Source organism: Sardina pilchardus, chromosome 15, assembly GCF_963854185.1.
Source record: "Sardina pilchardus chromosome 15, fSarPil1.1, whole genome shotgun sequence".
NCBI classification, from domain to species: Eukaryota; Metazoa; Chordata; class Actinopteri; order Clupeiformes; family Clupeidae; genus Sardina; species Sardina pilchardus.
Window position 1 is genome coordinate 2,023,845 of NC_085008.1, and position 19,478 is coordinate 2,043,322.

Consider the following 19,478-nt stretch of genomic DNA (forward strand, 5'->3'; position numbering starts at 1 on the left):
CGCTTGAAACCTTTTTAGAATCTGTTACAGATATGAGGGGGAAATGTTTTATTAAACATGATACAATGTGGCAACTGGTTGCTATTTCCTAGTGTCTATTGTACTACATTTCCCATGTTTCCTACGATGAACGTGGAGGCTCATGGGAAGTCAAAACGGATACTTCCATTTCCTGTTAGGCAGACTTGTTACACCGAAAATATCTCGCTGTCGCCTGTAGTATATATTTGACATGTAGATCTAAATAGATACAGAAAGCGCACTGTTTAGCTGTAGCATAACGAAATAGTTCCTTTTCGACATCGTTCCAGGTGCAGATGAATGAAGCTACTCGCGGCTAGATGGTGCTCTGCGCAACCTTAAAAGGGCAACCAGAGTGGCCTGTGGGACCCGCTTGATCGCGCCATACCGCTGGAGCCCAAGTAAGATTCTTCCCCAACGAGGCATGTGTCCCCCACCTTTTGTTGAAAAATATTAGTGCAAAGTTTTGCACAAGATTCACTGAGTAGCCTAATAATTAAATACACCAAAATACATACATTAATCTATCATTTGAAATGTTCGTTTTTTTCTCCAATTTTGGGCATTTCCATTCTCGACATGTCTTCCATTGAGAAGCTTTTATTGGCAGGTTATTGATTTGTAAATTAACAGCACTAGCAACTGCACTTGCATTTGAGTTGCTGAGTGTTGTAGCCTACATTAATTAAGCAACGCTTCCATGAACCCCATAACAATCATAATGTCTTGTCTGCTTGTCTCCTTATCCCTCTAAATATTTTGTCACAAAAAAAATATGTTGTTTACACACTGGTGTTGATTAATTTCAGCTGACCTGTGTAGGTGAGAGGCGGTTGCTATGGCGTCCTCTAAGGATGCTGTGAGGCGTCAGAGACGGAGAGAGTTGGACGCGAGGCGGAGTAAGTCCCGCGTGCGCCTGGGAGCGTGCCTCCCACACTGGGGTCAGCTCAAGGACACGCTGGGGTTCACACTGCACTCCGAGCTGGCCCAGTACCTGCTGGAGAGGTATGGACACACACACACACACACACACACACACACACACACACACAGAGCATAGCCGAGAGTTCACACTGCACTCTGTGATCTCAGTATCTGCTGGAGAGGTATGAACACTCTCACACACACACACACACACACACACACACACACAGAGCCTAGCCGAGAGTTCACACTGCACTCTGTGATCTCAGTATCTACTGGAGAGGTATGAACACACACACACACACACACACACACACACACACACACCGAGCCTAGCCGAGAGTTCACACTGCACTCTGCGATCTCTCAGTATCTGCTGGAGAGGTATAAACACTCTAATACACACACACACACACACACACACACACACAGAGCCTAGCCGAGAGTTCACACTGCACTCTGCGACACACACACACACACACACACAGCCTGGGCTTGGTAAATACACACACACAGTATTCCTACACACATTTGTACCATGTAGTAGTAATTGTACCCCCATTAACTAATGGTCTTGATGGTATTCAGGCTCCTGATATGTTCTCCTCTCTCTCTCTCTCACACACACACACACACACACACACACACACACCATTAATGGTCTTGATGGTATTCAGGCTCCTGATATGTTCTCCTCTCTCTCTCTCTCACACACACACACACACACACACACACACACACACCATTAATGGTCTTGATGGTATTCAGGCTCCTGATATGTTCTCCTCTCTCTCTCTCTCTCTCACACACACACACACACACACACACACACACACACCATTAATGGTCTTGATGGTATTCAGGCTCCTGATAGGTTCTCCTCTCTCTCTCTCTCACACACACACACACACACACACACACACACACACACACACCACTAACTAATGGTCTCGATGGTATTCAGGCTCCTGATATGTTCTCCTCTCTCTCCCTTTAGCTACATCTCTAAGGCGTCCGCAAAGTGCTCATGTAAGTCCAGTTCAGATTGGTCCATTATGTTCTCACCATAACAATGTATCCATCATAACATCACCAATTCAGCTGGGTTCACCATCACAATATACCCATAACAGCACCAATTCAGCTGGGTTCACCATCACAATATACCCATAACAGCACCAATTCAGCTGGGTTCACCATCACAGCATACCCATAACAGCACCAATTCAGCTGGGTTCACCATCGCAACATACCCATAACATCACCAATTCAGCTGGGTTCACCATCACAATATACCCATAACAGCACCAAAATGTTATAAACTGAAGCATTATTTTAAAAGCAGTTCAGCTTTGAAGCATCATATTAACAGTGTTACCTGTTCTATTCAGTGTCCTAGATTGGCTTTTTTTTTACAAAGTACATGGACAAAGTGGGGTTCTCTTCTTCCTAGCTGTTTAACTCCCTGACATTCATTTCCCTGTCTCTCTCTCTCTCCCTCTCTGTCTCTCTCTCTCTCACTCTGTCTCTTTCTCTCTCTCTCTCTCTCTCTCTCTCCACCTCTCCATCTCTCTCTCTCTCTATTTATCTCTCTCTCCATCTCTCTCTCTCTCTCTCTCTCTCTCTCTCTCTCTCTCTAGGCTCCAGAGAGGAGTGTGCCATCATGGCGTCGGTGGAGTCCCTCACCAGGCTGGTGCTGCTGGTCCACAGTCACGGGCAGCGCTGCCCACACCCCCCCTCCCTCCAGCCGGGCTCGGGCACCACCGCAGGGTCCACTCCGTGCCCAGTCCAGAGCCGGGCACCCAGCGGGACGACTGAGCAGGGCGCTAACGCCAGCGGCGGGTCAGAGACCGGGCCTGTGCCCACGGGCATCGGACCTGCGGGACCTTCGGGACCCCCGGAGGTGGAGGTGGAGGAGGAGCTCTGTCTGAGCTACGTGTGCCAGAGCGGCCATGTCTTCACCTGGAGCCCAAAGGCACCGGCGGGCGAGGGGGGCGAGGGAGGAGGGGGCGCCACTGGCAGGGGCACGAGTCTCACTGCAGCCCCCCCCAAAGACTCAAGTCTCACTGCTGCCCCCCGCAGGGAGTCGGGGTCGTGGGGGAACGGGGAGGGCGAGCGGTGGGGGGCCGGAGTGGACGAGGGCTCAGGCATGAGGACCAGGAGTCGCAGGGTGGCGAGGGTGGAGGTGCTGACGCCGCAGCGGGCATCACAGCGGGCAGAGGAGGGCACGAGGGACCAGGTGGAGCCGCCCGGGCGCGCTGCCGAGGAAGCGGACGCCAGAGGTGAGCAGCTTACTCCGCTGTTTCCAGGTACCTGTTTGTGCCGCGCACTGAGTGACCGCTGTTTTGTCGACACAAACTTTCAGAGGGCAGCGGGCCGGTGGACACAGACACTGGAAACGTCGCCATGCCGACAGGATTTCCTCAATCATCGCAGCCCTGGTACAGTACTGGGACACTCAGCAAAGTTAGCAAACACAGTAAAAGTAGCTGGCACTGACACAAAGTCATGTCTTCACCCCATCAGGTGTTCTCAGGTTTTTATCATAGTCTTGATCAATTCATCAACTACAATATAATCTCTCCCCAATCCTGCATTTATTTACTGATCTCTTGTGAGGATATGATGTAAACATGTTTATATTATTACCATTACACAGACATTCACAGGGTTCACTGGTACGGCTTTATTGATCATATTTCTCAAATGTTTCACCAGCACTGGCACAGTCCCATCACCTAAAGTGACCAATGGGAGCCCTAACAAGAGGACAGAACTTTCGGACCACAGCAGCCCGACTACAGGACCAGTCACACGGACCACCAGGTGTGTGTGTGTGTGTGTGTGTGTGTGGGGGATGTAGCAAACACACTCATATTGAACCTCAACCTCATCAGATCTGCTAAATGGCCCTTTTGTTTATCTAGCAGGACCAGCGGGCTGAACGACGAGGCTCCTTTGACTGGGGGCAAGAGAAAGAGGTTTGTGTCTGATGTTCTCGCTCTGACTGTAATATGTAATGTGCAGCACTGTGCCCATCTAAAGGAGTTTCATATGTAGTGTGCAGCACTGTAATATGTAGTGTGCAGCACTGTGCCCATCAAAAGGAGTTTCATATGTAGTGTGCAGCACTGTAATATGTAGTGTGCAGCACTGTGTCCATCAAAAGGAGTTTCATATGTAGTGTGCAGCACTGTGGCCATCAGAAGGAGTTTCATATGTAGTGTGCAGCACTGTAATATGTAGTGTGCAGCACTGTAATATGTAGTGTGCAGCACTGTAATATGTAGTGTGCAGCACTGTAATATGTAGTGTGCAGCACTGTGTCCATCAAAAGGAGTTTACGTGTCGTGTACTGACGCCCCCCAACAGGAAGGCAACCCCCAAAGAAATACTGCTGTGCTCCTATGAGGGCTGTGAGAAGATCTTCTCCAATCGACAGTACCTCAACGTAAGTACAGACAAAACAATCGACAGTACCTCAACGTAAGTACAGACAAAACAATCGACAGTACCTCAACGTAAGTACAGACAAAACAATCGACAGTACCTCAACGTAAGTACAGACAAAACAATCGACAGTACCTCCACGTAAGTACAGACAAAACAATCGACAGTACCTCAATGTAAGTGCAGACAAAACAATCGACAGTACCTCAATGTAAGTACAGACAAAACAATCGACAGTACCTCAATGTAAATACAGACAAAACAATCGACAGTATCCCAATGTAAGTACAGACAAAACAATCGACAGTACCTCAACGTAATTACAGACAAAACAATCGACAGTACCTCAACGTAAGTACAGACAAACCAACCAATAGTACCTCAGTGTAAGTACAGTCAAAGCACTGCACCTATTCCAACCAGCAGTATTCCATTGTAAGGACTGGCTTGCTTAAGAGAGTTTGCTAATCTGCACTGAGTGTTAGTCCACTACATGAAGCCTGAGGTGCATTCAAATTCACAATCGTAAGCAAACTTCAGTTCTCTGCTCATGTTTGCAAACGCATGTAATCAGTTTGAGGTGGCAGTTCTCCGTGATCATACAGTAGAGCTGGACAAAGGGCTACCGTCAAAATGTGATGTTTACACCAAATAGGTCAAAATGAACTATTATGAGAAAACACTCGGAACGAATGTTTACCGCTCTTTGCCAAATTTGAACACACTTTTACTGTGAAAGCCTTTTGCTGCTGTCGTCACGGTGATCTTCTCCTTTGGTCAGCATCACATGAAGTACCAGCACGTCCAGCAGAAGACCTTCGTCTGCTCCCACCCCACCTGCGGGAAGTCCTTCAACTTCAAAAAACACCTCAAGGAGCACGAGAAGCTGCACAGTGGTGAGTCATATGAATGAATGAATGAATGAATGAATGAATGAATGAATGCCTTTATTGTCATTGCATTTCAATACAATGAAATCCATAGAGCCACTCTAGTGAAGTGTGCCATCATCACATATACACATAATATAAATCACAACATATTCATTGCACATTTACACACTCCTCCACACACACACACACACACACACGCATGTATTTACAGTATGTCTAAGTCTGCAGATATGAACACTTTGTCTCTGTTGGACTGCTGAAGTTCCATCTATTATGTTTTGGTTCCATAAGCATTAAGTCTCATTGAAGTTGAGTTTGGAGGCCTATCTCTGAGCTGGTGTGAGTAAAATGTGTGTGTGTGTGTGTGTGTGTGTGTGTGTGAGAAAGACCAGAGAGACTACATCTGTGAGTACTGTGCTCGAGGCTTTCGCACCAGTAGCAACCTGCTCATCCATCGACGTATCCACACAGGAGAGAAGCCACTACAGTAAGAGCATCTTCACACCTTAACACACCTGAACACCTGTAGCCCCTTAACACAGGAGAGAAGCCACTACAGTAAGAGCATCTTCACACCTTAACACACCTGAACACCTGTAGCCCCTTAACACCGGTAGCCCATGCTGCCTGCGTTAGCTTTGCCCTTAACACCAGTAGTCTATGCTGCCCACGTTAGCTTTGCCCTTAACACCAGTAGCCCATGCTGCCTGTGTTAGCTTTGCCCTTAACACCAGTAGTCCATGCTGCCTGCGTTAGCTTTGCCCTTAACACCAGTAGTCCATGCTGCCTGCGTTAGCTTAGTTTGCCCTTAACACCAGTAGCCCATGCTGCCCGCGTTAGCTTTGCCCTTAACGCCAGTAGCCCATGCCGCCTGTGTTAGCTTTGCCCTTAACACCAGTAGCCCATGCTGCCCGCGTTAGCTTTGCCCTTAACACCAGTAGCCCATGCTGCCCGCGTTAGCTTTGCCCTTAACGCCAGTAGCCCATGCTGCCCGCGTTAGCTTTGCCCTTAACACCAGTAGCCCATGCTGCCCGCGTTAGCTTTGCCCTTAACACCAGTAGCCCATGCTGCCTGTGTTAGCTTGCTCTGTACTGTATGTACTGTGCCCAGATATGCCCAGATATGCTACCATGGCAGGTAAGAGGACGACGTGTTGTTTTTGCGCTGGTTTGTGTGTGGATCCTTTTGACGGTTTATGTCCAGGTGTGATTGTGTGCAAGTCCATGAGGAATTCTGACTCTGCGGTTTTACCTGCCTTCAGAAGGCCGCGTCATTTATGGCTGTGTGGTTTATACGTGTGTGTGTGTGTGTGTGTGTGTGTGTGTGTGTGTGAGAGAGAGAGTGTTCACATTCCTGTGAAATTCCAGCTGTGTGTATCACCCTCTCCCGCCTGTGTTCCCTGGTGTGATATGTGACATATCACCTGGCCTCAGACGCCCTTGTCATTTATGTGTGTGTGTGTGTGTGTGTGTGTGCCTGTGTGTGTGTGTGATTCTCACTCTCCCCTTGCCCCTCAGGTGTGAGGTGTGTGTGTGTGTGTGTGTGTGTGTGTGTGTGTGTGTGATTCTCACTCTCCCCTTGCCCCTCAGGTGTGAGGTGTGTGTGTGTGTGTGTGTGTGTGTGTGTGTGTGTGATTCTCACTCTCCCCTTGCCCCTCAGGTGTGAGGTGTGTGGTTTCACCTGTTGCCAGAAGGCCTCTCTGAACTGGCACATGAGGAAGCACAACGCCGAGCGCTCGTACCAGTTCCCCTGCGACATCTGCGGCCGCCGCTTTGAGAAGAGGGACAACGTCACCGCCCACCGGAGCAAGAGCCACCCCGAGTGCCCTTCTGCCCCTGCCGTCGCTTCCACTGCCCTCTCCGCCCCTGCCGTCGCTTCTACTGCCCTCTCTGCCCCTGTGGCTTCCACTGCCCTGTGTCCTGCCCCTGTGGCTTCCACTGCCCTCTCTGCCCCTGTGGCTTCCACTGCCCTCCCTGCCCCTGTGGCTTCCACTGCCCCGTGTCCTGCCCCTGCAGAAGTCTGCATCACCTACCCAGGCTGCTGAGGGGCGGTCAGAAAACAAGGGTCGTGCTGAAACATCAGCGCCTGATCTACTGACCGAGAACCATCCAAAGGCTGACCAATACCAATGCCCCCCCCCAAACTCCTTGTCACCGCAGAGACACGATAACATGGACACTACTGCAATGACCCCCCCCCCCCATCCCCCAACCCCCCTCTCCTTAAGCAGCAGCAACAACCTTTTAGTTAACAGGGACAATACTGACAACAGGGAACAGACCACTGACTTTGGTTGTATAATATGCTCACATTGCTCAGGGTCCTTGCAATAGAGATGGTACTGACAGTAGTTTTGAGAGTATGACGTTCTTTATTCCTGTATTGATTAGACGTTGTATAAATCAAGTGCATTAAGCTTACAGGATACCCCAGTCAAATCTCCTACCTGTACCACGACTACCTCAGAATTCCCTCGCGGATCATAATATTCCTAGGCTGGGTGAACCCTGCCTGACCTGCCGGCGAATTTGGATTTCGCCCGGCAGCTCAGGCTGGAAACCTGCTTCCTGTCCTGTACTGTAGGTGAACTGGTGTCAGCCATTTGCTTAGAGTTCAGCTGTCTTATTTTATCAAGGGATCTAAACTTGCATGTAGATAATCCTGAAAGCACTAAGGACTGAACTGTGCTATTTGATACCTTCTACCTGACACACTCTCGTGGTCACGCCTTCAACCTTGTTATCACAAGTCACTGACAAGCAGAAAGCACCTTGGAAACAAAATCCAGCTGTTAAAATCCTAAAAAGAGAATGTAGAAAGACTGAAAGAAAATGGCCGAAACACAAACTTCAGATCCACCTTGAAATCCATAAAGATGCTCCGCACATATAACTCTGAAATTTGCAAAGCAAGACAGTCTTTCCTCTCGAACATCATCATCAGAAGTACAAATAACACTTTTCAAGTTAACAAATTCCCCCTCATAGTTAGCACCTGAACTTCTCTCAACTTATAAATGCAATTAGTTTGAAGAGTGTGCATCTTCCGTCAAATGTAAGATTGATACAAGTCAGACTGAAAATAGAGTTACTAACTCAACGTCTTGAATTTCCAGCTACAAAGGCAGGGAAGCTTAACTTGATTATAGTTTAGCTTGATAGACTATGAAACTCTGAAAAAAAAAACAGTTCAGAATCTCAACTCTGCCTAATCTGCTTTTCACCTCATAGCAGCAGCCGTGCTTCACATTGTAAATGTATCATTACTGTGTGGCACATTTCCCTGAAAACAGCTGTTGTGAAGCCCCTTGTCAAGAGGAATAATCTGGATGACATCCATTGACATTGTCTTCATGCTAAATTACAGGCCCATATCCAATCTACCATTTATTGAGAATTCTATTGAAAGAAATTGTCTTTAATCAACTAACCCTCTTGACATCAGATGGGCATTTTGATTATTTTCGGTCAGGTTTTCGAGCAAATCTGAAACAGCTATTAAGCTTATAAATGACACGCCTCAATATAAGTTAGATGCAGTCAACACATCTGTCTTAGTGCTATGGACCTCAGTGCAGCATTTGATAGTGCAGACACTGCTGATCACAACATATTACTTCACATACTAACTAGAACACTGGGTTGAATTTACAGGTATAGTTGTGAATTAGCTCAAATCATATCTACAAGAAAGGACTTTCTTTGATGCCATCGGTTGTTGCCATCAGTGAAAAAAAAAACATTGCCAAATGTAGAGGTCTGATGTCAAAACATGATTTAGAAAAACACTCATTCATGCATTTATCTCCAGCAGTGTTGATTACAGCAATGGACTTTCCACAGGCCTTCCTAAAAAGCTAACAGCTTCAAGTGATTAAGTGCAGCAGCTAGGGTTTTCACAAAAACCAAAAGAGCTGAATCTTTAGGTGCCACTCTAACTGTTTTCACCACTCACAGAATGCTCCGCTTCTCATCGTAGGTGCCACTCTGACTGCTGTCATCACATACTATGCAGAACTTCCTGGACTCAATTCAGGTTCTCATCCCTACTGTTTTAGCCTGTGCCCTGTCATCTGCGGTGGTGTCGCCTTGTTTACTCTTTACTGAGGGTATAAACAGCATCTTTCTTGTGAGTGTCAGGGTCTCGGTGTTTTGTGTAAATAATGTCCGGGCATTCACTGGCTCATGCGATGTGTTAAGGGTCGTTCTCCTCTGACCCCTTCAGAGGGAGTTTTGGCCTCAGGGCAAAGTCTACTCACCTCAAGCTCTGCACAGTAGGCTACTGAAGTAGGCCTAACCTCAGTCTGCTCACCTCAAACTCTGCACAATACTCAAGTGTTTGCAAGTTAATACACAAATAAATGGTATTTACAAAGGGTACTCTTTTATTTGTAAGACCAATGACTGTTATCATGTTTTTCTGGATGTAACATGAATGATTTTGTTATGGATTTTACTGCTCATTCCATAGACTTGTTTACAGTAATGAATGTTTCAGTAAAAACAAAAACTAATATCACTTTGTTTTTGTACAGACCTTGTCTCCAATAAAAGTCTCATAATCCAGTCCAGTGCACTCCAGGTCCATTTTATATCAGACAACTAATTCTGTAGACCTAGGCTACTGGATGGCCTTATAGACTCTACCAAATTTTGCAGCGTAAACTGAAACAGGTTTAACCAATAATGGTACAATGTAACAGGTTGGATGTGGCGCAAAAAAAGCGAATAATGCCATTGGCCTGAAGGGAGCCCAAAGACACATGCCTTAGAGGGGTTGCCATGCCTACACTTCAATCTCCTCTCCCGTTGGACTGCAACAGGACGACAACCAATAGGGTTTGAGGTGGGAGGGGTGATATGGGGCATTGACAACTGTTCCTTGTAACTGAAGCTAGTACTAGTATTGTGGAACAGCGTGGAACGGACGGGACCGCTGCTCGGTTAGGGGTGGAAAATGATCAACGCCACTTGTCAAGACTACAGATCCAGGTAAAGAGAAAACGTGACAGTATTCTACCGACTGTTCCGGATGACTTTGTAGGGGACAAGCGAAATGCGTTGCCCTTGGTCAGGAAATGATGTTAGATAGCTTGGGGTTAGCGGCAATATGATCTTTTAGCCAGCCAGCCAGCCAGCTACGGTTTCCCCGACAAGCACGTTATCGGATATAAATGAGCATCTCAACAACTGCTGGTTTAAAGAGATCCGATAACCTGCTTTCAGTGCTCGTGTAGGAGAGGAATTTCAGAACAAATGCAATACGTTTTTTAAGACATATGCGTATAAGGATTAAGTTACCTTTAATCAATTAGCCTACGAAAGGTGTGTAGTCGACTCTGCATCAGTGTTTTAGTCGGAAATGAAACAGGACATGGTTGTTAAAGTTCTGACATTAGTTCAGACCTGGGTAATTTGGGCACATTGTTGCCAGAAACAAAGCCAGTGTTTGATTGCGTGTGAGGAAAAAGGTGCTGGCGAAGATAAACGACCTTTACCATCTCCAGTAGACCACAGTCCCTAGACTCATTTGCGTTTAGTTGGCAAAGAGGAGATGACTGACATTGTAGGCTACTGTAGCAGAGATAGCAGCCTCGACCTCTTGGGAGTACTGTACCGCCCAGCCTAACTTGCATGATCAGAACTCATTTCTGATTAGCCCATTTCTGATAACTAAGTAGCCTACTGTGTTCATGACCGCTGTTTTTGAAAGATAAGGTTGTTTTTAGCCTATTGCTTTGGCCAGAGGTTGCCAGTCTTTGAGAATCTCTTGTAGCAACTTCGAGACGGCATAAAAACCTATTGCTTGTATCTGTTATTTGTCAATTAGTTTTGTCAGTAACTCCATGGATACCCACCATCGTGTGCTGTATTAATGTGCTTGGTTCGTGTACCAGATCACACTTGCTCCCCCGGAGCCCTGATACACTATGGAGGGCTATGCCAGGCTACTGATACACTGCTCTAGTGTGTTTTCACTGCTCTAGTGTGTTTTCAGTGCTCTAGTGTGTTTTCACTGCTCTAGTGTGTTTTCAGTGCTCTAGTGTGTTTTCACTGCTCTAGTGTGTTTTCACTGCTCTTATGGTCAGCAGCTCCTCTGCTAAACATCCTCGGGGGAGAGTCAACCTCAGTTCTAAATATCTGCGGTGCACCATGGTCTTAATTCAGATTCTTTGGTTGGGTGTGTGTCTCTGCGATGGCCCTGAGTCACACACACACACAGCACTCGCAGGCTGGCGTCCTCTCTCTCGGGATGGAGTGCCGGTGGACCGGTGAGCTGGAGCTGGACTCTGGTCCTGGGAGAGGAGAGGAGGCTACAGGGATGACTGGAGGGGAGAGGAGGCTGCAGGGATGACTGGAGGGGAGAGGGGAGTGAGGGGAGAGGAGAGGAGGCTGCAGGCTGAGCTGGACTCTGGTCCTGAGAGGGGAGAGAGGAGAGGAGGCTACAGGGATGACTGGAGGGGAGAGAGGAGGGCTTATTTAGGCTGAGCTCGCTGTTCTGGTGCTCTCCTCTCCTCTTCTCTCTCCTCTATTCTCCTCTCCTCTCCTCTTCCTCTTCTCTCCTCTCTTCTTCTCTCCTCTCTCCTCTCTTTTCCTCTCCTCTCCTCCCCTCTCCTCTCCTCTCCTCTCCTCCCCTCTTAGGGGACGGCTGTCTGGCTGTCTGTTTTCAGGTCAGAGATCTCGCGGGGATGTGTATGTGTCGCTAACTGAGTGGGGCACATACACACACACACACACACACACACACACCCCAGACGTGCACATCTCTGGGACAAAGCGCCCCCATGATCAGGTAGCTGCTGCTGTAGACGCTGGGGCAGCGAGGAGAGGAAGAGCGGCTCCAGTTCACACCGTGCTGCTGGCTGGACTGAGCTGGGTAGCGTGGCACAGGCCTGGCACAGCGTTGGCACTCTGGACCAACCTCTGCACACCAGCAGGGAGGAGGAGGAGGAGGAGGAGGAGGAGGAGTAGGAGGAGGAGGAGGGGGGGGGGGATTGAGAGAGAGAGAGAGCTGAGTGGGTGTTTGCACTGAGATGTGAGTAAAGCCCTATTTGAGATGCCAAGAGCAAGGCCTCATCTCAGTTAGATGGCACTGGTCACTAATCCGCACGATGCTGAAGTTGATCATTGAACACCAGTGGGCTTGTGCCCCTGAATCAGAGCAGCGTGGACACGAGAGGAAGAGGAAGAGGAAGATACAACACGTTCTGTAGAGCAGCATGGACACAAGAGGAAGAGGAAGATACAACACGTTCTGTAGAGCAGCGTGGACACGAGAGGAAGAGGAAGATACAACACGTTCTGTAGAGCAGCGTGGACACAAGAGGAAGAGGAAGATACAACACGTTCTGTAGAGCAGCGTGGACACGAGAGGAAGAGGAAGATACAACACGTTCTGTAGAGCAGCGTGGACACAAGAGGAAGAGGAAGATACAACACGTTCTGTAGAGCAGCGTGGACACGATAGGAAGAGGAAGATGCAACACGTTCTGTAGAGCAGCGTGGACACGATAGGAAGAGGAAGACGCAACACGTTCTGTAGAGCAGCGTGGACACGATAGGAAGAGGAAGATACAACACGTTCTGTAGAGCAGCGTGGACACGATAGGAAGAGGAAGATGCAACACGTTCTGTAGAGCAGCGTGGACAGAAAGCTGAACGGTGTTCCTCCTCCAAATTGAATTGTCGTATTCTGATCTGTCAATCTGAGGCCACACTTCTACCTTACACACACACATACACACACGTACACTCACTCACACACACACACACACACACTGACATCTCATGTCTGAGGCCTCGGTCATCCCTCATGCCAGGAGTGTTGAATGAGTCATGAGGAACTCCCTATCTCATGTGTGTCCTGCTGGGTCCTCCAGGCGAGAGCAGACGAGGTCTGACCCGTGGGGCGCACACACACACACACACACACACACACACACACGTCCTGAAGTGGTGACCGTGACAGACGGCCGAGCCCCGCAGGGAATGTCCAAGGGGCAGGTTCTGTGGCGCTGGGCCCAAAGCAGCTGATGAGATCTGGGTTTCTGGGCAGCTCCACTCCACAGCCCGTCATGAGGCCCGTGTAGTTCTAGAGCCTGTTCTGGTCATGAGGCCCGTGTGCGTGTGGTTCTGGAGCCTGTTCTGGTCATGAGGCCCGTGTGGTTCCTGAGCCTGTTCTGGTCATGAGGCCCGTGTGGTTCCTGAGCCTGTTCTGGTCATGAGGCCCGTGTGGTTCCTGAGCCTGTTCTGTTCTGGTCATGAGGCCCGTGTGGTTCCTGAGCCTGTTCTGGTCATGAGGCCCGTGTGGTTCCTGAGCCTGTTCTGGTCATGAGGCCCGTGTGGTTCCTGAGCCTGTTCTGGTCATGAGGCCCGTGTGGTTCCTGAGCCTGTTCTGGTCATGAGGCCCGTGTGGTTCCTGTTCTGTTCTGGTCATGAGGCCCGTGTGGTTCTGCAGCCTGTTCTGTTCTGGTCATGAGGCCCGTGTGCGTGTGGTTCCTGAGCATGTTCTGTTCTGGTCATGAGGCCCGTGTGGTTCCTGAGCCTGTTCTGTTCTGGTCATGAGGCCCGTGTGGTTCCTGAGCCTGTTCTGGTCATGAGGCCCGTGTGGTTCCTGAGCCTGTTCTGGTCATGAGGCCCGTGTGGTTCCTGAGCCTGTTCTGTTCTGGTCATGAGGCCCGTGTGGTTCCTGTTCTGTTCTGGTCATGAGGCCTGTGTGGTTCCTGTTCTGTTCTGGTCATGAGGCCTGTGTAGTTCTGGAGCTTGTTCTGTTCTGGGTCATGGCGTGGCTTCTGCTTCACATCCTCTCCTGCGGCGGACTCTAGTGCTGCGTTTGTTTGTCCCGTCCCGTCCTGTCCTGTTCTGTCCTGTCCCATGTCCAGTGTCCACTTGGCTGCTCTTCTGCTGAAGCAGAGAGACGAGAAGAGATGTAGGTGCGTGTGTGTGTTTGTTTGTGTGTGTGTGTGTGTGCGACTGACTTGTGATCCTGCTAAGCAAGTCTGGTGTGTGTGTGAGAGAGAGAGAGAGAGACACACACACACACACACACACACACACAAGAGAAGATGTAGGCTAGGCCTTATCATCATTTCATCTGGGTCACTTTGGAGACATATGGTGACCCAGAATATAAAATGTTGAGAGGGAGGAGAGATTTTAGCTTACAAAATGGGGTGGTATTCTCAACACTTTGTTTATTTCTTTCTTTCGTTATGTATTTGTTTCTTCAGTGTGATTACACCTCCGGCAGTAGTTTGTTTGTCTGGTCGAGTCCGATATCGTCTTATGTCAGTTGCTTTGTCTTGTCTAGTTTACAAAGCTACTCATTCTTTCAAGTGTGTGTGTGTGTGTGTGTGTGTGTGTGTGTGTGTGTGTGCTCGGACTGATCTCTGCCATCCCCGGTCATGGAGTGTGCTGGACAGGCCTGTATAGCCCCACAACAAAACCCACATTCTGATCCAAACAATGGCTCTGCGGTCATCACAAACCTCCCTGCTCGCTCGCTCGCTCACTGACCCGATCTCTCTCGCTCGCCTCTGGTCGGTCGTGGTCACGGCGATGGCTCGTTTCACACCAGCAGCGTAAATCGAATGGATCTGTGTTCTCATGGCACACCAGGATACTCTAGAAGTGACCCCAACCGGGCGCCGTGGATTTGGGTTAAATGACCTCTCCGATCTCTATCAGCTCTGATGGATTTGGCTCTCTAGCGTTTAAAGGTATCTGCTGCTGCTGCTGCTGCTGCTGGTGTGTGTGTGTTGTGTGTGTTGTGTGTGTGTGCTTCTCTGGTTGCTATTTAACACTCTTGGCATGAAGGAGGACTTTAATTCTCCTGGCGTTAGAGAGGAGTGTGGTGTTCGACTAATAGATTACAATATGACACATCATTTGGAAGGAGAACTCCTTTCCGCTCTCTCTCACCTATAGAACTTGTTCCTTTCACTTGTCAATATATGTTCATGCCTCTGCAAGTCATCTAGCAGATGTATAGATGAATAGAATGATGTAGTCTGTAAGAGCATATAGTCATATACCAGATGTGCGGACTTACATGAAGGGGCCATGCCCAAGCTGTGCTTGTTCCCTTAGTTCCGGTGAAATTAACTCTGAATGTTGCAGCTTTAACCAAGAAATTTTGGACAATTCCAACTTTGTGGGAACAGTTTAAGTGTAGGCTGTGCTAGTGTAGGCTGTGCTAGAGGAGGCTGTGCTAGTGGAGGCTGTGCTAGAGGAGGCTGTGCTAGTGGAGAGTGTGGTAGTGGAGTGTGCTAGTGGAGAGTGTGCTAGTGGAGAGTGTGGTAGTGGAGTGTGCTAGTGGAGAGTGTGCTAGTGGAGGCTGTGCTAGTGGAGTGTGCTAGTGGAGAGTGTGCTAGTGGAGAGTGTGCTAGTGGAGAGTGTGCTAGTGGAGTGTGCTAGTGGAGAGTGTGCTAGTGGAGGCTGTGCTAGTGTGCTAGTGGAGGCTGTGCTAGTGTGCTAGTGGAGGCTGTGCTAGTGGAGGCTGTGCTAGTGTGCTAGTGGAGGCTGTGCTAGTGGAGGCTGTGCTAGTGGAGAGTGTGCTAGTGGAGAGTGTGCTAGTGGAGGCTGTGCTAGTGGAGGCTGTGCTAGTGGAGAGTGTGCTAGTGGAGGCTGTGCTAGTGTAGGCTGTGCTAGTGTGCTAGTGGAGAGTGTGCTAGTGGAGGCTGTGCTAGTGTAGGCTGTGCTAGTGTGCTAGTGGAGAGTGTGCTAGTGGAGGCTGTGCTAGTGTAGGCTGTGCTAGTGTGCTAGAGGAGGCTGTGCTAGAGGAGGCTGTGCTAGAGGAGGCTGTCGATGGCCTTGAAAGTGCCCTTCTCTTTTCACCTGCCAGATCTGATAGTGGAGGAATCTGTCTGCAGCCTGCATCTGTCCTCTTCAACAAGTTCATTCACGACGCAGTCTAGACACACTGAAGGTCTTGCCAAGGGTTTACAAGGCCCCGACAAAAGAACAGCCGTTAACCGCGTCCATCAAATGATCAAACTCCTGAAAAGACATGAACTCAGGAGCTCTCTCCCTTTCTCTTTTTCTTTCTTTCTTTCTTTCTTTCTTTCTTTCTCTTTTTCTTTCTCTCTCTCTCTCTTTCTTTCTCTCATTCTCTCTCTCTTCTCGTCTGTTCTCCGGCCCAGTCCTTGTCTCGTCTGATCCTCTGAGCTGCGTCTGTTCTCTGGCGCTTCTCTCCATCGCTGTGCCACCTGGACGTGTCTCCTCCTCTCACCCACGTCTGGCACACACACACACACACACACACACACACACACACACACACACACACAGAGTGGGGATTACTTGCATTCCGTTCTCACTTTCCTCCCAGATAGCATCTGATTCTGAACTGAGTCTGTTGGTGATGTTCTGGATCTAGATTCTTTGTGATTCTGTCTAATCTAGATTCTCATCGGTTCTGCTACTGTAGGTTCTCATTGGTTTGGTCTGTAAACTAGGTTCTCATTAGGTTCTGTCTGTATTGCAGGTTCTCGTTGGTTCTGTCTGTAATCTAGGTTCCCTGTAGGTCTGCATTATTTAAGTGTGTGTGTGTGTGTGTGTGTGTGTGTGTGTGTATGTATGTTGTTGGTGCCATGCTGCCTACCCTGAGAGGAGCATCTGCTACCCACCATCCTCCAGTCCCCTCGGCTGTGGGGGGAGACCCGGGGCAGGGGGGGTCGGTGTGCCATTTTGGTCCTGCCAGAAAGAGGGATGAATGTAGGGTGGGTAGCAAATGTTCTCACTCCTTTCCTGGCCTCCTTTTCTCTCCCACTCCTAAGCCCTCATTTCTCACAGGGCCATCTGCTATCCGTCACAGCCACTGTGTAGGAGCTGCCGTGGGCTGTTGTGTGTTGTTGTTGTTGGGGGTCCGTGTTGTGGTGTGGTGTGGTGTGGTGTGGTGTGGTGTGTTGTGTGTTGTTGTTTGGGGTCCGTGTTGTGTTGTGGTGTGGTGTGGTGTGGTGTGTTGTGTTGTGTTGTTGGGGGTCCGTGATGAAGTGTGTTGTGTTGTGTTGTGTTGTGTTGTGTTGTGTTGTGTTGTGTTGTTGTGTTGTGTTGTTGTGGTGTGTTATGTTGTGTTGTGTTGTTGGGGGTCAGTGGTGAAGTGTGTTGTGTTGTGTTGTGTTGTGTTGTGTGTGGTGAAGAGGTGGCTTGCTGGCCATCATGGTGGTATTCTGTTACGTCATTACCAAACATTAGTGATTGGTTTAAAAGAAACTCCAATGACTTCAGACAAGCATCCACCAACCAGGAAATAGACGCTTGCCAATGGATCTAGACCAGACTCTCTGCGAAGTCTCCCATGCTGATGTAGAGACGTGTGTGTGTGTGTGTGTGTGTGTGTGTGTGTGTGTTCACCCTGTTCCCCTCAGCGCTGGATAAGTCAGAGGTGGGGAGTGAGTGGACATCCTCGGTGTGGCAATCAGAAGAGAACGGCATGTGGCCCAGCCTTGAGCTGAGTCAATGTGCTTACGCCAGCAGCATTCAGATCCTCCGCTCATCCTGTCTCAGGATTCCCTCGCTGAAACACTCACATTACGAGCGCCACGATTTTACTTTATTAGCGATACCTCTAAGAACACCTACACGGCACGCAGACCCTTCACACACACCTCTTCAAACGTCACACACACACACACTCTCTCTCTTTAGCCTTTTGTTGTTCATTAAAATTTTGGAGTGAGAAATTCTTCTCACCATCCCTCACAAATATCCCATAAAAGATGTCAGGTGTCCTTACACTGCCAGCCAGATAGGCTGTTTTAATGTAAACAAACGGGGCTAGCCTAGCCTACTGATGTACTCTATGCTGTAGTAGAGGACAGGCCCAGCCCCAAATGAATGATGTGATTAATGCTGTAGAAAGTGTGTGTTTCATTAGACTGGCATCTGTGTAATCACAGAGTAGCCGAATAGTCCGGTTTCATTTTCGCCTTCGGCAGCAATAAGTTGAGTCCAGACATATTTGGAGAAGTCCCTCGCGTAAGCAGCGTTTACGACGTGCTCGTTGGCCTCTGCTTTAACACACTCTGGCAGAATGCTAAAATGATACATAGTCTAGTGCTGAAGCTTCAGTGCTCCATGGCAGCCACCCAAATCAGTCACTCCACTGGATTTGTAGAGCTACTGCAAGGAGAACGATGTGTGTATGATGTGTTTAAGGATTTGGGCTAATAGCAGGCTCACCCAACACGACTTCTATGTGAGACGTAAGCCACACAGGTGGCTGGGTATGATCGCAACAACAACAATAGCAACGACAACAACAACAACAATAAAACAGATTGCTTTTCTAGCTAACAGAACTCAGCATCATCCCACTGTAGTTATGCTAGTCTTAAACCAGCTAACAGAACTCATCCCACTTTAGTTATGCTAGCCTTAAACCAGCTAACAGAACTCCGTATCATCCCACTTTAGTTAGTCTTAAACCAGCTAACAGAACTCCGTATCATCCCACTTTAGTTATGCTAGCCTTAAACCAGCTAACAGAACTCCGTATCATCCCACTTTAGTTAGTCTTTAAACCATGCTAACAGAACTCCGTATCATCCCACTTTAGTTATGCTAGCCTTAAACCATGCTAACAGAACTCCGTATCATCCCACTTTAGTTAGTCTTAAACCAGCTAACAGAACTCCGTATCATCCCACTTTAGTTAGTCTTAAACCAGCTAACAGAACTCCGTATCATCCCACTTTAGTTAGCCTTAAACCAGCTAACAGAACTCCGTATCATCCCACTTTAGTTAGCCTTAAACCAGCTAACAGAACTCCGTATCATCCCACTTTAGTTAGTCTTAAACCATGCTAACAGAACTCCGTATCATCCCACTTTAGTTAGTCTTAAACCAGCTAACAGAACTCCGTATCATCCCACTTTAGTTAGTCTTAAACCAGCTAAGAGAACTCGGTCCATCTGTGGTTCACTAGAGAGGGGATGAAAGTGGGTCACTCTTGTCAGATAGCCTCTCTGTGCAGGAAATCATGCCCTTTGCCATGAGATCAAATTAGCGAAGGAATGTGTCTGAATTAGTGAATGAAGAGGACCGTGTGTGTGTGTGTGTGTGTGTGTGTGTGTGTGTGTGTGTGTGTGTGTTCAGGCTGTTGTCTTCTCGGAGGATAAAGAACTCACACAGCAGTTTCTCTGGAGAGGGATGATTCGGTATTGTAGCACTTGTAAGAGTCAGAGTATA

The 19,478-nt window shown here is 48.5% G+C and overlaps 2 protein-coding genes across 2 annotated transcripts in view; both read left to right on the forward strand.

The window, feature by feature from the left end:
* The first annotated feature begins 186 nt into the window (after positions 1 to 186).
* On the forward strand, positions 187 to 8,148 carry znf692 (zinc finger protein 692). The gene is made up of 11 exons (XM_062556430.1): positions 187 to 422; positions 831 to 1,026; positions 1,943 to 1,974; positions 2,586 to 3,227; positions 3,311 to 3,386; positions 3,664 to 3,771; positions 3,873 to 3,926; positions 4,318 to 4,396; positions 5,177 to 5,291; positions 5,676 to 5,775; positions 6,948 to 8,148. Exons 2-11 carry the CDS (start codon positions 860 to 862, stop codon positions 7,330 to 7,332), a joined length of 1,758 nt encoding a protein of 585 aa, XP_062412414.1. The 5' UTR covers positions 187 to 422; positions 831 to 859; the 3' UTR covers positions 7,333 to 8,148.
* A 6,726-nt stretch (positions 8,149 to 14,874) lies between these two features.
* fcho1 (FCH and mu domain containing endocytic adaptor 1) overlaps positions 14,875 to 19,478 on the forward strand; it is a 58,114-nt gene continuing 53,510 nt past the window's right edge. Inside the window, exon 1 of the mRNA XM_062555713.1 lies at positions 14,875 to 15,006. Within this exon, the coding sequence (XP_062411697.1) occupies positions 14,952 to 15,006 (55 nt within the window). The 5' untranslated portion in view covers positions 14,875 to 14,951. The remainder of the gene's footprint in view (positions 15,007 to 19,478) is intronic.

Bases quoted from the DNA above. Each gene is read 5' to 3' on its own strand.
- znf692 (XM_062556430.1), top strand. From the start codon at position 860: ATGGCGTCCTCTAAGGATGCTGTGAGGCGTCAGAGACGGAGAGAGTTG. The intron at 3,772-3,872 runs GTGTGTGTGTGT...TTGTTTATCTAG, and splicing joins CCAGTCACACGGACCACCAG to CAGGACCAGCGGGCTGAACG. The intron at 3,927-4,317 runs GTTTGTGTCTGA...GCCCCCCAACAG, and splicing joins ACTGGGGGCAAGAGAAAGAG to GAAGGCAACCCCCAAAGAAA.